The sequence below is a fragment of the Zootoca vivipara genome, chromosome 11 (genome assembly GCF_963506605.1).
Source record: "Zootoca vivipara chromosome 11, rZooViv1.1, whole genome shotgun sequence".
NCBI classification, from domain to species: Eukaryota; Metazoa; Chordata; class Lepidosauria; order Squamata; family Lacertidae; genus Zootoca; species Zootoca vivipara.
The window spans coordinates 62,623,633-62,639,551 of record NC_083286.1 but is presented as its reverse complement, the minus strand read 5'-3'; the positions used below and the strand labels follow the sequence as shown (position 1 = coordinate 62,639,551).

The window sequence follows — 15,919 nt, the reverse complement described above, 5'->3', positions numbered from 1 at the left end:
TCCCTGCCTATTGACATCAGGCAGAGGTGCCATCACTGCGCTGTTTTCGCTACCTGCTAAAATAATTTTGGTTTAGAGAAAGTTGGCACGAGTTTTAATCTGTTTGTGGTCCATTGCTATTGCAACTTTTTGAAAGTCCTAAATTATTGTTGTTACATTTCCCTATTGATAATTTTATTGCTTCGTCTTTATTTTGTGAACTTCTTGGAAGGTTTTTTTCTTTTCTTTTCACAACCAAATGGCGTATACATTTTATGAAACAAACAAATACATTTTAACTACAGGGAAGTGGATTTATTTGAAATACCACTACTACAATAATAATAATCATCATCATCATCATCATCATCATCATCATCATCATCTGTGGAGTTTGTGCAGGAACAATTCCAGGGGTCTGAGTTAAAACTTTGTGCAGATAGTGCCTTTCATTCTCTAGGAACTACACAGGGAGAAGCCCCTCTCTTTTTCTGTTGCCTAACCTACAAAAGAAGGGGCTTTTTAACAGGGGTGTGTGTTTGTGCGTGTGCAGCTATAAAGCTTTCTGTCTTGTGCCAAGGACTTTGTTTAATCATGAACTACTGAGATAACATAGGCTGATAAAAGGATACATGAACTTGAGCGCTTTCAGAAAATCTTTACTGCTCCATTCACATTCCATTATCAAACATTTTGGTGGGTGGAGTTGGGGGGGCAAGTGCAGAGGGAGGGGGAATTCTCTGCTCTGCCAAATTTCCCCAAGCAGGGCCAATAAATAAATAAATAATGCTTCTTTTCCATCAGCTCTGCCCGCCTGGGGATGTTATACTCTCAGATAGCATTTCCTGCCTGCAAAAAACTAAAAGGGAATCTCCAAGCAACATCACTTTTAAGGACAACAAATAGCCTGGTGCCTTATCAGAGATGTTGGTTTGCACTGAGTTAAACTCTATGCACAGCTCACACATTGAGATGAATAGACCTAAGTTAGTCACATCCATGAATTCCAATGGGTGGCATTTGATTAGGTATTACTCACAGAAGACCTACTGAAATGAATGAACATGATTAAGTTAGGTCCATTAATTTCCTTAAGTCAACTCTGACTAAAACTCAGTTGAATACAACCCAATGTGTCTACTTTGAGTAGAACTAACATTGTAGAGTTGAAATAATAATAATAATAATAATAATAATAATAATAATAATAATTTATATTTATATTTATATTTTGCCCATCTGGGTGGGTTTCCCCAGCCTCTCTGGGCATCTCCCAGCAGAATTAAAAGCACAATAAAACATCAAACATTAAAAAACTCCCTAAACAGGGCTGCCTTCAGATGTCTTCTAAAAGTCAGATAGTTTATTTCCTTGACATCTGATGGGAGGACGTTCCACAGGGTGGGTGCCACCACCGAGAAGGCCCTCTGCCTGGATCCCTGCAACCTCACTTCTCGCAGGGAAGGAACTGCCAGAAGACCCTCGGAGATGGACCTCAGATACCCCCATGGAGTCATCTAGTCCCACCTCCTGAAATACAGGAATCAAAAAATCCCTCACAGATGGCCAATCAACTTCTGTTTAAAAACTTCTAACAAAGGAGAGTCTTCCGCTACTTCTGAGTAGACATGGTTAGGCTTGAAGCGGTTTGTCTGTCACATAAGTTTTCAGAAGAAGCATTAAGGGTCCAATTGACTCTATATCTTTGCCTTCTTGGTAGCTGCTTCAAAACCGTGGTCCTCCCTACTGGCATCGATTGAGCAAAGTGTGTGCAGAAGCATTTTCTAGAGGTGCCATAAGATGCCTTTCAGCAATGGCTGGAGCTCAGTATGTCTTGGGTGATTTTCATTTCTGTATTTTAGAATTTCTGTTTTGTTGGAAGCCGCCCAGAGTGGCTGGGGGAACCCGGCCAGATGGGCGGGGTATAAATAATAAATTATTATTATTATTATCTACTGAGTGGATATTCAGTGAATCTGTCTTTACTTGAGTTTTAGGGTTGTTATCCTCTCCCAAAGGCCTTTGGGTGAAGTGAGCTAGAAATGCAATAAAATAAAGTAAAAGAATCATAGAGGTATGCTGAGATCTGGAAGGAGGGGAGAGCAGCACCATGGACAGCGAATTGGGAGTCTCCTTTTCCAGACCACCCTTCCCAAGGTTAGAGTTGCAGAGAGTGTCCAAAAACATCTGGACAGCGTTCAGCGAAGGCTGCCTTTATTAGGCTTCCAACATTTCCATCTAGCTTCAGGGCTGGGCTGGTGTCCTTAGGGAAATTCATTCACACAATTAACATCACATCTGTTTTGGCTCTGAAAGGTGGAAGAAGAACAGCAGGACACACTTCTTGTAGCTACTCGGGGATTTGTTGTTCTTCTGGGCAGAATAGCACCTCCACCTTGGGTTGGGGGGTAGGACTCCACCTTGAGGGGTGGGCAGAGGAAGCAGATGGAAGCCACTGCAGAATGTAGATGAAATATGGGTGCCCCACACCTTGCCGAAACCAGAGCTCCTCTGGCTTCTCAAAAAGTGTAGGTCTGTGCCAAGCATAATAAGGCCACCTAGTTCACCCTGCCAACCACTAGAAGCCACAGGTCTTGCAGTTCTGTGCAATCCTCCTCTCATCTTGGGGAGAGGGGGTGGTGATGATGGACCCTGCAGCCTCTAGGAAGTCTCCCAAGACCTGACCTGAGTTCTGGTAACATCTCAAGTGCTGCTGCTGCTGCTGCTGCTACCAGAGCATGTCCCACAGACTGGTGTTGAAGAGGTAAATTCCCTCCTCTGCTCCCTGCATCACTTGAAACTCACAGTGGGATTTGGCTGGTGGGCTTCTGGCTCTGCAAAAATGTGCACACACCTGCTCTTCAGAGGCTCTCACCTTTCCTTTCTTTCTTGAGCATTTCATGGAAACGTCAGAAGGACTACAGATTAAATGCCAGTGTTTGGGTGTGGGTGTGCAACCTCTTGCCCTCGAGCAGCTGGGCTATATGGGAAGAAGTGCATCTCTGAAAAGGGGAAGGGACCTCAATTTCACTTTGAAACCTTCTTGCAAAGTATTTCAACACCCCCCCTCTCCCAAACATCTGGAGAAGTGGGGAATTCAACATGATTTCTCTGGAAAGGGAGGGGTACAGAATTCTGTGAAAAGAAATTGTTTGCAGTGCAATGCTGCAGATTGAGAAAAAATGAAAGAGATAGGAACTGCTGTGACGAGTTGCTGGTCTCCGGATAGAGCCAAGCAGACTCCAGATGTAAGAAGCACAGCAGACTGGGCTGATTTGCTGAACCTCCTGGTCACAGTATTGCAGACTGCCAGGAAGAAACTCCATTTTTTTCCTTCATTACAGAATCATAGATTTGTAGAGTTGGAAGATACCCAAAGGTTTGTCTAGTCCAACCCTCAGCAGTGAGGGAATCACAGCTAACCCCGCCATCAGTAGTTCCCAGGGCAGAGGGATTATCGCTTAGTGGTAGAGCACATACTTATTCAGTTTCTGGCATCTTCATGTAAAAAGGGGATCCAGCACCTGGAGAAGTCTCTCTGCTGGAGAGGAAGAGCAGCTTCCTCTGAAAAGAAGAAGAAGAAGAGTTTGGATTTGATATCCTGCTTTATCACTACCCAAAGGAGTCTCAAAGCGGCTAACATTCTCCTTTCCCTTCCTCTTCCACAACAAACACTCTGTGAGGTGAGTGAGGCTGAGAGACTTCAGAGAAGTGTGACTAGCCCAAGGTCACCCAGCAGCTGCATGTGGAGGAGCGGGGAAGTGAACCCGGTTCCCCAGATTATGAGTCTACCGCTCTTAACCACTACACCACACTGGCTCTCTTCTTCTGCACATGTTTTTTTAGAAGGCTGCATAGGAGCCAAAAAGGGTATTTGTAATGTCAGTTGCAGACATTGTGGTCAGCACAAGTGAAAGGCTCGTCAGAAGAGAAAGGGCCTCAGTAGGCAGCAGCAAGTCAATGGAGAGGGTGCCCATCTAATATTCAAGTGGGAGGCAGTTCCAAAGGGCCGGTGCCTCCAAATTAAAGGAATGGACCTCCTGAAAAGATGCACTCACCTGCCGAGTGCAGAGACGATATTGCAGGTATCCTAGTCCCAAGCTGCATAGGGCATTATCCTCCCAAAACAGCACCTTGAACTTAGCCAGGGCGCCAACTGGCAGCCAGCACAATTCTTCCAACAGTAAGATAACTTGCTGGCAATACCCTCCCCCCGTGAGCAGGTCAGTCACTGCATTTTGCCTTGGCTGCAGCTTCTGACTAACCTCAGGGGGCAGCCCCACATAAAGGACCTTTTGCAGCAATCCAGCCTGGAGGTTACCGGCGATTAGACAACAGTGTGGACAGGCTCACCTGGTGCAGAAACGGCCAGCCCAAGATGGTAGAAGGCATTCTTAGGCACTGAGGTCACCTGGGTCTTTAGCAACCCAGGAACACGCCAGATTACAAACCTGCTGTTTTGGGGGAGTAGGAACCCCATCCAAAAGCAGGCAATTGATCAATGATCTGGACATGGGAACCCCAGAGCACCTCCATCTTGCTAGCATTGAGAGCCCATCATTGGCCAAGGAAGCTTTCTGGTCACCTAGAGGTCAGTCCGTCCTCCCCCCCATGGTATGGGGAAGGGACTCTGTTCACTCTCTGGGACAATACTTGGATTTCCTTGGTGCTCCCTTCCCCACAAGCAGACAGATGTTCCAGGAGGAGCTCAAAGCTTCTTTATGAGGAAATGGTGAATGAAGGCACAGAATTAGGTCTATAAACTGAGCAGGAGATTGGGAGCAGGAAGGGAGAAACCCAGGACACTTCCAGACAGTCGCTATGCAGGTTGCGCAATTAAAGGTGATGGGAAGAACATGCACAAACAGATGCTCTTGCACCCCAAATCAGACTTTTTGCAAGAAGGAAAATGATGGGAAATTCACTGCACATGGGTGGGGAATAACATTTCCTTGATGCAGCCCCGGGGACTTCCAGACAAAGTGTTTATTGAGCATCCACTCTCATCTCTTTCTGGGGAGGTTAGATGCTGTTAAGAACATAAAACGATGTTCCTTGAACATCTTCATTGTGACCAGACAGTGGCTGCTGTGGTCTAGTTTGCAAAAGGGCCTCCCTCTCATTGCACACATGCACCTGAAGAACATGAGACTATAAAAAGAGCCCGCAAGCAGGAGCCGAGAACAAGAGCCCTCTCCTGTCCTGCATTTTGCAGCAACTGCCATTCAGAAGCATTGCAGCCTTGACTGTGGAGGCAGAGCATAGCCTCAATATCCCTCTCCTCTCCTCCTCAATGAATTTGTTCAATTCTCTGTTAAAGCCATCTAGGTTGGGAGCCATCACTGCGCTCCTGTGGGAGGGAGTTCTTTAGTTAACTATGCGCTGCATGTTGTGTCAAAGGAAACATTACCCTCCCCTCCCCCCCATTTCCCAGCATTTCCCCCATCACTTTCCTCATTGCAAAAAGTACGATCTTCTGGAGGAAGTGAGTTTTCTGCACAAGGCTTCCCAAAATCAGCCATAATTCGACAGTGTGAATTTGGTGGTATATGACTGGATCCTACCCCGAAATTGACTGGAACCCTACAATGCAAAGGGCAAAACAGGTCCTTCCAGTATCCCACCATCATTTGAACTATAGCTCCTTTTTGCAGAAACACCAGCACCCATTACAGCCCTGTAGCCATAGCTGCCAAGTTTTCCCTTTTCTCACGAGGAAGCCTATTCAGCATAAGGGAATTTCCCTTTAAAAAAAGGGAGAACTTGGCAGCTATGCCTGTAGCACTAGTCTTGGAGAACTAGATCAAAATTAACAAAATTTCAAGAGAGACAAAAGTAATGTTCTTCACATAGGCAGGAATAACCAGTTGCAGAAATGTAGGATGGGGGACAACCTGGCTTGCCAGTAAAGGTAAAGCGACCCCTGACAGTTAGGTCCAGTCGCGAACGACTCTGGGGTTGCGGCGCTCATCTCGCATTATTGGTCGAGGGAGCCGGCATACAGCTTCCAGATCATGTGGCCAGCATGAGAAAGCTGCTTCTGGTGAACCAGAGCAGCACATGGTAATGCCGTTTACCCTCCCGCCGTAGTGGTACCTATTTATCTACTTGCACTTTGATGTGCTTTCAAACTGCTAGGTGGTTTGCCAGTAGTACATGCAAAAAGAATCTAAAGGTCTTAGTGGACCACAAGCTGAACATGAGAACGTGATGCAGCAGCAAAAAAAGCTAATGCTATTCTAGGCTGCATCAACAGAAGTCTAGTCCCACTCTATTCTGCCTTGATCAGACCTCACCTGGAATACTGTGTCCAGTTTTGCGCACCACAATTTAAGAAGGATATTGACAAGCTGGAGCATGTGCAGAGGAGGGCAGCCAAGATGATCAAAGGTCTGGAAGCCAAGCCTTATGAGGAACAGTTGAAGGAGATGGGTATGTTTAGCCTGGAAAAGAGGCGACTGAGAGTTTGGAGCGCTGCCCCATGAAAGATGGAGCAAGCTTGTTTTCTTCTGCTCTGGAGGGTAGGACTATTCTGACTAAATATCAGGAAGAACTTCCAGGTGGCAAGAGCTGTTTGAGAGTGGACTGGACTCCCTTGGGAGGTGGTGGGCTCTCCCACATGGGAGGTTTTTAAGCAGAGGTTGGGTGGCCATTTGCCTTCGGCTGTGGTTCCCGCACTGCAGGGGGTTAGACTATGTGACACTTGGGGGTCCCTTACAACTCTACAGTTCTGTGATTCTACCTCCCTCTGCCCAAGAGCCCTTTCACATGCCAAAGGACTGAAGCCGTGTCACTTGAGGAAAGAGACCAAGCCCTCAGGTGCTGCAGCAGGCTGGCATTCCTGGCACAGTGCCCAGGCCACAAGCCCTGCCTGAGCTTCTTCTTGCTCACCTCTGTCTCTGGTTCCCTGGGATTTCCTCTGTTACTCACACCAAGAAAGTGAAAACGAGAGCAAGGGATCTCAATAAATAGGAGAGGCGGGAGCTGGCTCCACACTAGAGCATCATCTACCCCGGGGTTGGCTGGGTCGTTTCCCCCCTCTGCAGCATCCTTGGCACCCGCAGCATGGCAGCAGGCATGGCAGCGCACGGCTTCTGCTGGATCCTTGGTTTGGTGGCTCTCTGCGTCCTGAGCACCCAGCAGGGTAAGAGACAACACCTTCTCCCCTTGTGGGCTGCCACACTGCTGGGTCTAACGTTCAGGAGCTCTTTCAGCAGGGCATCTCCAGGGTAGGGGAGCCGTTCCTCTTCCTCTCTCCCTCCGGAATTCCACTGCCCTGAAGTTGGCACTCAAGCTTTCCCCTGGCAATGCTCTCTGGCTCCCTGTAAATGATGGGCTGCGTCCCCAAGCGGTTAAGCCTCCTCCTTGGCAAACGGTGGGTCTTCACTAGAGCTTGCTCTGGAAGCTGCAGTCGGTGCAGAATGCTGCAACACAGTTGCTGACAGGAGGGAGGCCTTGTGCTCAGAGATCTGCACTGGTTTCTAAACTGATTCCGGGCAAAGTTCAAGGTCTTAGTATTAAATCCCTTAGCAACTTGAGAACCAGTTGGCCTGGAAGATTGCCCTGCCCCACTTGATCGCTTCAGTCAGCGGAACTGGCACTGCTGCAGGTGACACATAAGACCCCTTCCTCATTTGTAAGAAATCGATCTTTTAGTGTGGCATCTTTTACGCTCTGGAACTCCCTGCCAATTGACATCAGGCAAAAAACCTTCCCTTTGCCCTTTCCAGCACCCGCTGAAACATTTTTGTTTAGAGAAGTCTGTCCAGAAATCTATAATGTAAAATATACTTTAATCTACGTTTAGTTTATCGTTGATTTAATGTTCTGAATGATTTGCAGAGTTGCTTTCATGGTGTTTTTTTTAACTGACAATTTTATGGTTTTGCTCTCTTTGTAAACCTCTTTGAGGCTTATTCTAAACAATCAAGTAGTGTATACCTTTTCTGAAATAGGAATAAATACTATTTGCCATTCTAATGGCAGCATGTATAGTTTGGAAAGACCCTTTGCAGACTCTGCAAACCCCTTTTCATGCTTACTGCCTTATATTTGCTGCCATGTCCCACAAGACTGGCCTCTGCTTCTGCTACCATCACCTTGTAGTCAGAGGACCCTGGATATTTGGGCTATGCAGGTCGGTAGGTGCCGGCAGCCAGTTCCCTCCGGAGGAAGCTGGCCTGATGGATGAAGATGTTGTTGCTCCTTTGCCATTGCCCACTTGCCCACTTGCCAGGTGGGATCCTTGCCAGCTTGGGCTGGGCTGGGCCTGCTGTGGCAGAGAAGGGGCAACAGGGGGCCTTGGAGCAAGGCGCTTCTCTTTCTCTAACCTGGATTGCAAAGTGAGCCGAGAGAAGGGCAGACCCTCCATTTCCCCTTCTTTACACGTTCATTTTCCCCTTCCTTTCCTTTCCTCAGTTTCTGGTGATTATCAGGTCATGGACTGCTGCGTGAGAACCAGCTCGAGGCCCATTCCCGCCAAAGTTGTCCAAGATTACCGGGACCAGTATGTTCAAGACGGCTGCCCAGTCCGGGCTGTGATGTAGGTTGTGGCCCCTACTTTGCATTACAGGAGTAGACTTTTTAAAAGGGAGGGGGGTAGTGTGTACATAGATCATTGGGTGCCCTTGCAAATCAGAGAGAGGAAGAAAACAGGTGCTGCAACACAAGCCTTTTTAGGGCGTAGGACGCGGTGAAGTGTGCTCCAATTACATGAAAGGAGATTCTGACTATACATTAGGAAGGATCTTCTGATGGTGAGAGCCTTCAGCAGTGGAGCAGACTCCCCCAGAAGACAATGGGAGAACCCCCCAGAACCTTCATGGGAGGTTTTTAAGCAGAGCTTGGGTGGCCTTCTGTCAGAGGCAGGGCCGGATTGAGGTTTGATGAGGCCCTCAGCTCCTGAAGGTCATGGGGCCCTTTATATGTCCAGCTGTCCTTTGTCAACAACAAATTGCCACTGTTTTTTGTTGTTGGATATATGCTATATGGTAATTTATGGACCTAATAGGATCTAAAGCCATTTGCACATAACAAAATATGTATTTTATCAAAGTAATTGTTGAACTGAAATACAATTTTAGGGAGTAGGCTAGCAGGCAGGGCCCATGACTTACATCATAGGAGCCAACACAAAACACTGTTGCTGTATGTAGGTTTTATGTTATTTGTTTTTGATCTTATATTTTGGAAATGTAGTCAAATAATAAATAAATAAAATCCTTCCAGTAGCACCTTAGAGACCAACTAAGTTTGTCATAGGTATGAGATTTGGTGTGCATGCACACACCAGTTGTTTTCTATTTTTTGGGGGGGGGAAGAGAGTGGAGCCCTAAGCTAGAGCTTGTTTAGCTTATATGTAACTCCAGTACTGGTCAGAGATTCTTTAGCTGCAATTCCTGCATTGCCGGGGGGGGTCAGTCTAGATGACCCTTGGTGATGAGTCTATGATTCCTTGGGTGTTTTTAAACAGAGGTCCAACATGCTAAGAAGGAAAAGAAAGGGCTGGAACTGCAGCCGGTGGGAACAGCCCAGAAGAGGCGATGCGCCACGGCTCAATTAACTTTGCTGCCTACTAACTCTAGTGACAGCACATGCTTCTTGTCCTGGGTGCACCATTCGCACCTGCCTGGCTGCCCTCTTGCAGACCTTGCTGGCCCCCATTTATCTCCATTCCACATCTCCTCCGCTCCAGTGACTTTTCTTGGTGGTGCTGAATTTTCACGCCTCCGCTCACCTTTGGCCAAGCAGCCAAGTGTGCAAGAGGCCCGTGGCAGCTTCCTCCAGGACGAAGTGTCTGCTGTGGGAACGGCCTGGAGCTTCCGCCTTCCCTCGTAGGAAGGACACAGCTTGGGGGTCAGGTTGGAGCTGCTGCAGGGTTGGGGGGAGATGGCAGCCCACCTGGCATGGAGGATTAGTTAACGCCCATGAGGGAGATGGCTGGGATCCTGATATGTTCAGATGATTCCCACATGGCCAGGTGTGGGGAAAGGAACAAAGGATTCTCCCCACATCCATTCCTTTATGTGCTTGAGGCTTGATGGGAATTCGTCCTCTCAGCACGCAGCAGCCACTAGGCAGGAGGGCTATGCTCTGCATCCACAATTGGAAGCAGCACAGCTTCTGAAGGCCAGCTTCTGGAAACCGCAGGAGGGAGAGGGCTCTTGGGCTCAAACTCTGCTGGTTGGTTTCCCTTTGGGAACCAAAGGCTGGACTAGTTGGGCCCCTTTGGCCTGGTCCAACAGGCTCTTCTGATGTTCTTAACCAGCCATCCCAGACCCAAACGGCAGCTGATAGGTCAAACTTCCACCAACCTGATGCTCTATGGAAGCTGCGGACTTCCACTCCCATCAGCACTAGTTGGCTGGGACAGATGGGAGTTGTAGTCCAAAACAGCTGGAGGGTATCAGTTGGGGGAATCTTGGTTGCCAACCATGGGCTGTTGAGCAAGAGCATCCTATGTGGAAACCCTAAATGAAGTAACATTGTGTTGACTTTGTAGTAATGACAAATGTTGTTTCCAGTTACTATGAGTTGACTTCTCGTTCTGGGCCTACAAAGTATAGTAAGTCTTATATTAAATCAGGACTTCACAGTCCTCCTTTGAGATGGGCGGAGGGTTAGAATCATAGAATCATAGAGTTGGAAGAGACCACAAGGGCCATCCAGTCCAACCCCCTGCCGAGCAGGAAACACCATCAAAGCATTCTTGACATATGCCTGTCAAGCCTCTGCTTAAAGACCTCCAGAGAAGGAGACTCCATCACACTCCTTGGTAGCAAATTCCACTGCCGAACAGCTCTTATTGTCGATCAGCTCTTACTGTCTTAAGGGTTGCCTTGGGAAGAATTCAAAGTTCAGAGGAGTTTTCAGCTACGGTAGCTTAAGAAGTGTCTGTTGTCTGGGACGATCAATGTAACCAGAAACCTCTCCTTTGCAGTCCCAGAGCCTGCAATCCTTGGAGTCCTGCATTTCTTGTAACCTGACATCGCTACAACCCATTCCATGCTCTGTTAAACCCGCAAAAAGGAAATATCTGTTGCATTTCCATTCCTCTGCCCTCCTGCTGCAAACAAAGGGAGCAAAGTTCAGGTGTACACAGTCTTCCCCTGCTACTATCCAGGCACATAATGGGATCAACTTCCATGCAAATCAAACAACTTCTGTGGTCTGTGGCTTGCAGCCAAAAGCGAGGCTGAGAGAACATCGCACAAACTTCAGCTAACACGTCCCGTTCACAGCCACTTCCCTGGCACGATGCCAGGCTGCGCAAATGAGGTGGAACGAGATCCCATCACGGCAACTTAGGTTGCTTTCAAGAAGTGGCAAGTGTTGAGTTGCATGGACCATTTCCCCAGTCAACTGAATCAGGGATTCTCACCGATAAAGGGCTCCACAGAACCAGAAAGCATGAAAGCTACTTAGTTTAATCTGAAGAAGTATCTGAAGAAATATCTGAAGAAGTGTGCATGCACACGAAAGCTCATACCAATGGCAAACTTAGTTGGTCTGTAAGGTGCTACTGGAAGGATTTTTTTTAATTTTTTCTTTCGACTACGTCAGACCAACATGGCTACCTACCTGTAATTAGTTTAATTAATTCAATGAAAGGGGTGAACTTGATCCAGTGATCCACTGCCACCCTCTTGCCTCTTAGCAACCCCAAGGTAATCCCACTGCCCCTTCAGGGACCACAACCGAACCTCAATGGAAAACGAGTGAGGTCCCAACTAAAGAAGAATGGCAACTTAAACTGATGGAAGATGCGCAGCTTGCAGACTTAACATATAGAATGAGAGAACAAGAAGAACATTTGTTTAAAGAAGATTGGAAAATGCTTATTGAATGTATGGGGGAAATTGTGTACACTTGAAAACGTTGGCAGCATTAAGATAAATTCAACAGTGTAAATGAGGTTTGATGGATGTGATAATGGGCGTAAAAGTTGCAGGGATTTGTGGTATGCAAAATGAACCATGGAAAAAGAAGAAAGGAAGTATTGATATTTTAAGGTTGCTTAAATGACTATTCTAAAATGCAAAGCAGAAAATAATAATAAAAATTATACAAAGGGGCGGGGGGACCACTGCTTTAGACCATGCAATGCAGATATTTCAGGGGGAGGAGGGGGTTAACAGGAGGCATAACTAACATGGCAGAAGCATCTTGGTCGTCTGCTCATAATTTTTCCTGCTCTTTGTGTTTCCAGTTTCATCACCATCAGAGGGAGGAACCTCTGTGCCCCTCCCCATGCCCCGTGGGTGAAGCATCTGAAAGAGACGTTGAACCGCCGAAACCATAACAGGGTGAGCTGTCTTTTTTAGTCACCCTTTTCTTGCCCTGGCATGACTGCTGCGAGATCTATTTGAGGTCTCAAGCAGGACCCGAAACAATGGATTCAAATGGCAGCCTCTCTTACAAGCCACCAACCTTTGAGGTCATAGAGGCATAGAGTTGCAAGGGGACCGCAGGGTCATAGAATCACAGAATTGTAGAGTTGGAAGGGACCCCGGGGGTCATCTAGTCCAACCCCTGACAATGCAGGGATCTCAACTAACTCTTCCAAGTCAGATGGCCACTCAACCTTTACTTAAAATCCCCCAAGGAAGGGGAGTCCACCACCTTTTGAGTGAGTGCATTCCACTGTCAACTGGCTCTTCCCGTCAGAAAGTTCTTCCTGATGTTTAGTCGGAATCTCCTTTCTGGTCATTTGAATCCATTGGTTCAGGTTCCCTCCTCTGGAGCAGCAGTAAACAAGTTTCCTCTATCTTCTGTGTGACATCAATGAATGTGGGGCTGGAAAGGGGTGGCAAAATTAGTCCCGGCAAAGCCAAGAAACTGGGTCTGGAAAAGTCTTGTTTGTTTGTTTGTTTTTATTTCATAAATGTATACACTGCTTGATTGTAAAAGGAACACCTCAAAGCAGTTTGCAAAAAAAGATAAACCAATAAAATTACCACTAAGAACAGCAATAATTTGAAACATTCAGAAATGTAAAATGACAATAGACTGAAAACAGATTAAGGGCTGCTTCACACTTCTTCTTGTCTTGTGCCAAGAGAGCTCCAAGTGGCTTTCCCCTTGTCCCACCCCTTTCCCAGGGAAAATGTACTCTTTAGTGCTAAATCGGAATAAACGTCAATCCGGAGAAAACCCAAATGGCTGTTTGTTCCAACTGAACACTATAGAGTAGTTTTCCTCGGATGAAAGCAACAGGAAAAGAACCTGCCAAACATCTGGGTAGGCTTGTCAAAATGCAAATGCTTTTAGCAGGTGCCAAAAAGAGCCCCGTAAAGGTGCCTGCTTGAGATCAAATGGACAGGGAATTCCAAAACGCAGGTGCTGCCACACTGAAAGATTGAGTCATTACAGTTGCGGAATGGGGATTAGGTGGTACCCAAAATAGGGCCAATTCTGCTGATGGAAGCAGTTTTGGCTTCCCTGGTTGTCAGTATACAGTGGTGGGCCTTGTGACAACTGTCCTGCTGAGCCCTTCCCCCTGGGTGGGACAACCACCTGAAGAAATGCTGCTGCTTTGGTGGCAGCTGAGTTTGGCAGGATGGGGTGGCCGATCCATTAATGCTGCTTTCCCTCTTCTCCCAGAGGTCATCCTGGCTTTCCTTCTAGATGGCCGGCTGACCCCCTTGCATCCCAGAGGAGGAACCTCGAGCAATCAGCATCGTCCAATGCCTGCATTTCCCCAAGATGGACCACTCATCTAATCCAGCGAGGTCCTTCTTTGCGCTCCTGCAATTCAGCTAGTTAGCCCCCTTGGAAATGGGGGGTCTTTGCCTCTAGACTATTGCAAAGCCTTTCTGCTGTGTTCTTGCATTTGCAAATACCCATCTCGAGTTAGTTGATTCAGACCCCATCAGTTGCAAAAGCTCCCAGCTGTTTGCTATACACACCTTCATGCAGAAATCCCAGTTCCCTGAGGTTCAAAATTTCCCACTGTCTTAATAGATGGTCCATTTTTATTTTTATTTTGAGCCACCTTAAAGGCTGCTTTGCCTTCTTCCTAGTCACAATCTGGCCACATTCACTGCTCTTCAGGGAACAGAGGGGTCTCCTTCAGCGTCGCTAGTTTTTGCTTGGGCTGTTTCCTTGTTATTCTGAAATCTGGAAATTGTGCCGCTGTTGGTGCATTTGGTGGGTTAAGGAACAAGCAAATTATGCTCAGTCAAGGATTACGAGGCTGCAAGAGATGAAGGTGACAGAGCAAAGAAGAGGAGGAGAATGCAGAACAGTGGTATAAACCTGGTTTGGGGCAGCTGTGGCCCTGCAGATGTTGCTGGAATACAACTCCCATCATCCCCTGACACTGGCCAGCTTAGCAATGTGGGTATGTTGTAGAATCATCATTGGGCGTCTTAGGTGTGCCAGAACAACCCTTGGCTTTTTAAAATGTGGCCTGGAATTGCCTCTGTGCATGTTTTAAAAATATCTCGTAATGGAAATTAGGTCCGGGCTAACAATCATGCGTGCAGTCTGGGTGCCCCAAAGGTAACCTTTTCTGTTTTATCGGCCAAAACAAATAGCCTGTTATTCAAGGCTACGAAAATTACTACATATCTGCGAGGAACCCTGTAGATCTTGGTGGTGTGATTTGGCAAAAGAAAGAAAGGAAAACTCACAATGATGCAACAGGGCAGCCAGTCAAGATAGTGGAAACACAGAGATGAGAAAGACAACAGCACATGATAGGGCACAAAGCCCCAATCCCAGGCAGATGCAACATTCGTAACCACAAAACAGGAACTTTAAGGCAGATCTGGGATGAATTTGCTTCTCCAACGCTCCTTGAACTTCTCCTTTGTGAATTTTGTTGTTTGTCCTTTCTAGAAGTTGTCTGATTCCTTGAATATTTGCTGAATGTTTTCTAGCTAGTTGATATTGGGTATCCAATGATATTGGGAGTTCAGTGTTTATTGCCTTACAGCTGGCGCATGAGAACGCATGGGCTGCTTGGTGCTTGATAGCACTGACATCTGAAATTGTTTCCAGCCTTCAGAGATCACTCCGGCACACATGGTCTCTTCTGCCAGCCTGCGCATCTGCTACAAAACCCCTTATGCGTTGCTGAGGATTCTGAGTTCACTTTCAATTTAGGCCAATTGTGAACCAGAAGTGTGGCTTAGAACGAACCCAATATATCTCCATGACAGTGCAGAGCAGAGACATTTTTAAAAATGTATTTACCAGGCTGCCTTTGAATATCACTTGCAGCGATAATGAAGGTTTGACAGCTGAGTCAAACTATCAAAAGATATGAACAAAGGCTAGGGCATTACCAGATAGATGCAAACACTCCACATCCAAAATGTGATTTTCAATGCTGAATTAGAAATCTGAATGACAAAACTGGGAAGTTCGGAAAAAGTTAAGTAACTGGGAGCTTTCATTTGAAACCTGATTAACTGGTGAGGACATCTTATTCCAATGCTTTGCGTTTCTTAAAAAATTATGGATTAATCAATCAGTCGTGTTTTCAGAACCACTTGCATGGTGTCAAGTTATTCTCTATTTTCCTGTCTTCCCTTTGAGGTTGTCCTACATGTATCTACTCATGGGTGCCAAATACAAATGTACTGTAATTCAAATTTCCTTCCATTGTGTCATCTGCTTGCAATCTCTATAAATTCACGAATAAAAAAGGGGAATGATCATTACTGTGTCTCATTTGGAAAAAAAATGAAAGTACCTGCTGCATGTGGGGCTGCTTGAGAGGGGAGTGTTATATTCAGAAAACTACGGCATTTCTAAACAGAGTCTGGGAGGCTGCCTGCCTGGGAGGGGTGCGGTGGCCGGAGGATTCTCTGCATCCACAGCGCAATAGACAGACATGACGGCCATCGTGGTCCCTTCCGAACCTTCATGAACATAAGAAGGTGAGAAGAGCCTGCTCAATCCAGCCAGTGACCTGTAGGGTCCTTCTTCCTCT

General features: G+C 46.7%; 1 protein-coding gene across 1 annotated transcript; it reads left to right on the top strand.

The window, feature by feature from the left end:
• The first annotated feature begins 6,882 nt into the window (after nucleotides 1–6,882).
• Nucleotides 6,883–15,631, top strand: LOC118077360 (C-C motif chemokine 19-like). The gene is made up of 4 exons (XM_035100993.2): nucleotides 6,883–7,123; nucleotides 8,398–8,521; nucleotides 12,188–12,284; nucleotides 13,582–15,631. The coding sequence occupies exons 1-4, from the start codon at nucleotides 7,045–7,047 to the stop codon at nucleotides 13,603–13,605; spliced, it is 324 nt and encodes a 107-aa protein (XP_034956884.2). The 5' UTR covers nucleotides 6,883–7,044; the 3' UTR covers nucleotides 13,606–15,631.
• Nucleotides 15,632–15,919: the final 288 nt, after the last annotated feature.

Excerpts from the sequence above, each read along its gene's own strand:
- LOC118077360 (XM_035100993.2), top strand. The coding sequence starts at position 7,045 with ATGGCAGCAGGCATGGCAGCGCACGGCTTCTGCTGGATCCTTGGTTTG. Across the intron at positions 8,522-12,187 it reads TGCCCAGTCCGGGCTGTGAT|TTTCATCACCATCAGAGGGA; the intron begins GTAGGTTGTGGC and ends TTGTGTTTCCAG. Across the intron at positions 12,285-13,581 it reads ACCGCCGAAACCATAACAGG|AGGTCATCCTGGCTTTCCTT; the intron begins GTGAGCTGTCTT and ends CTCTTCTCCCAG.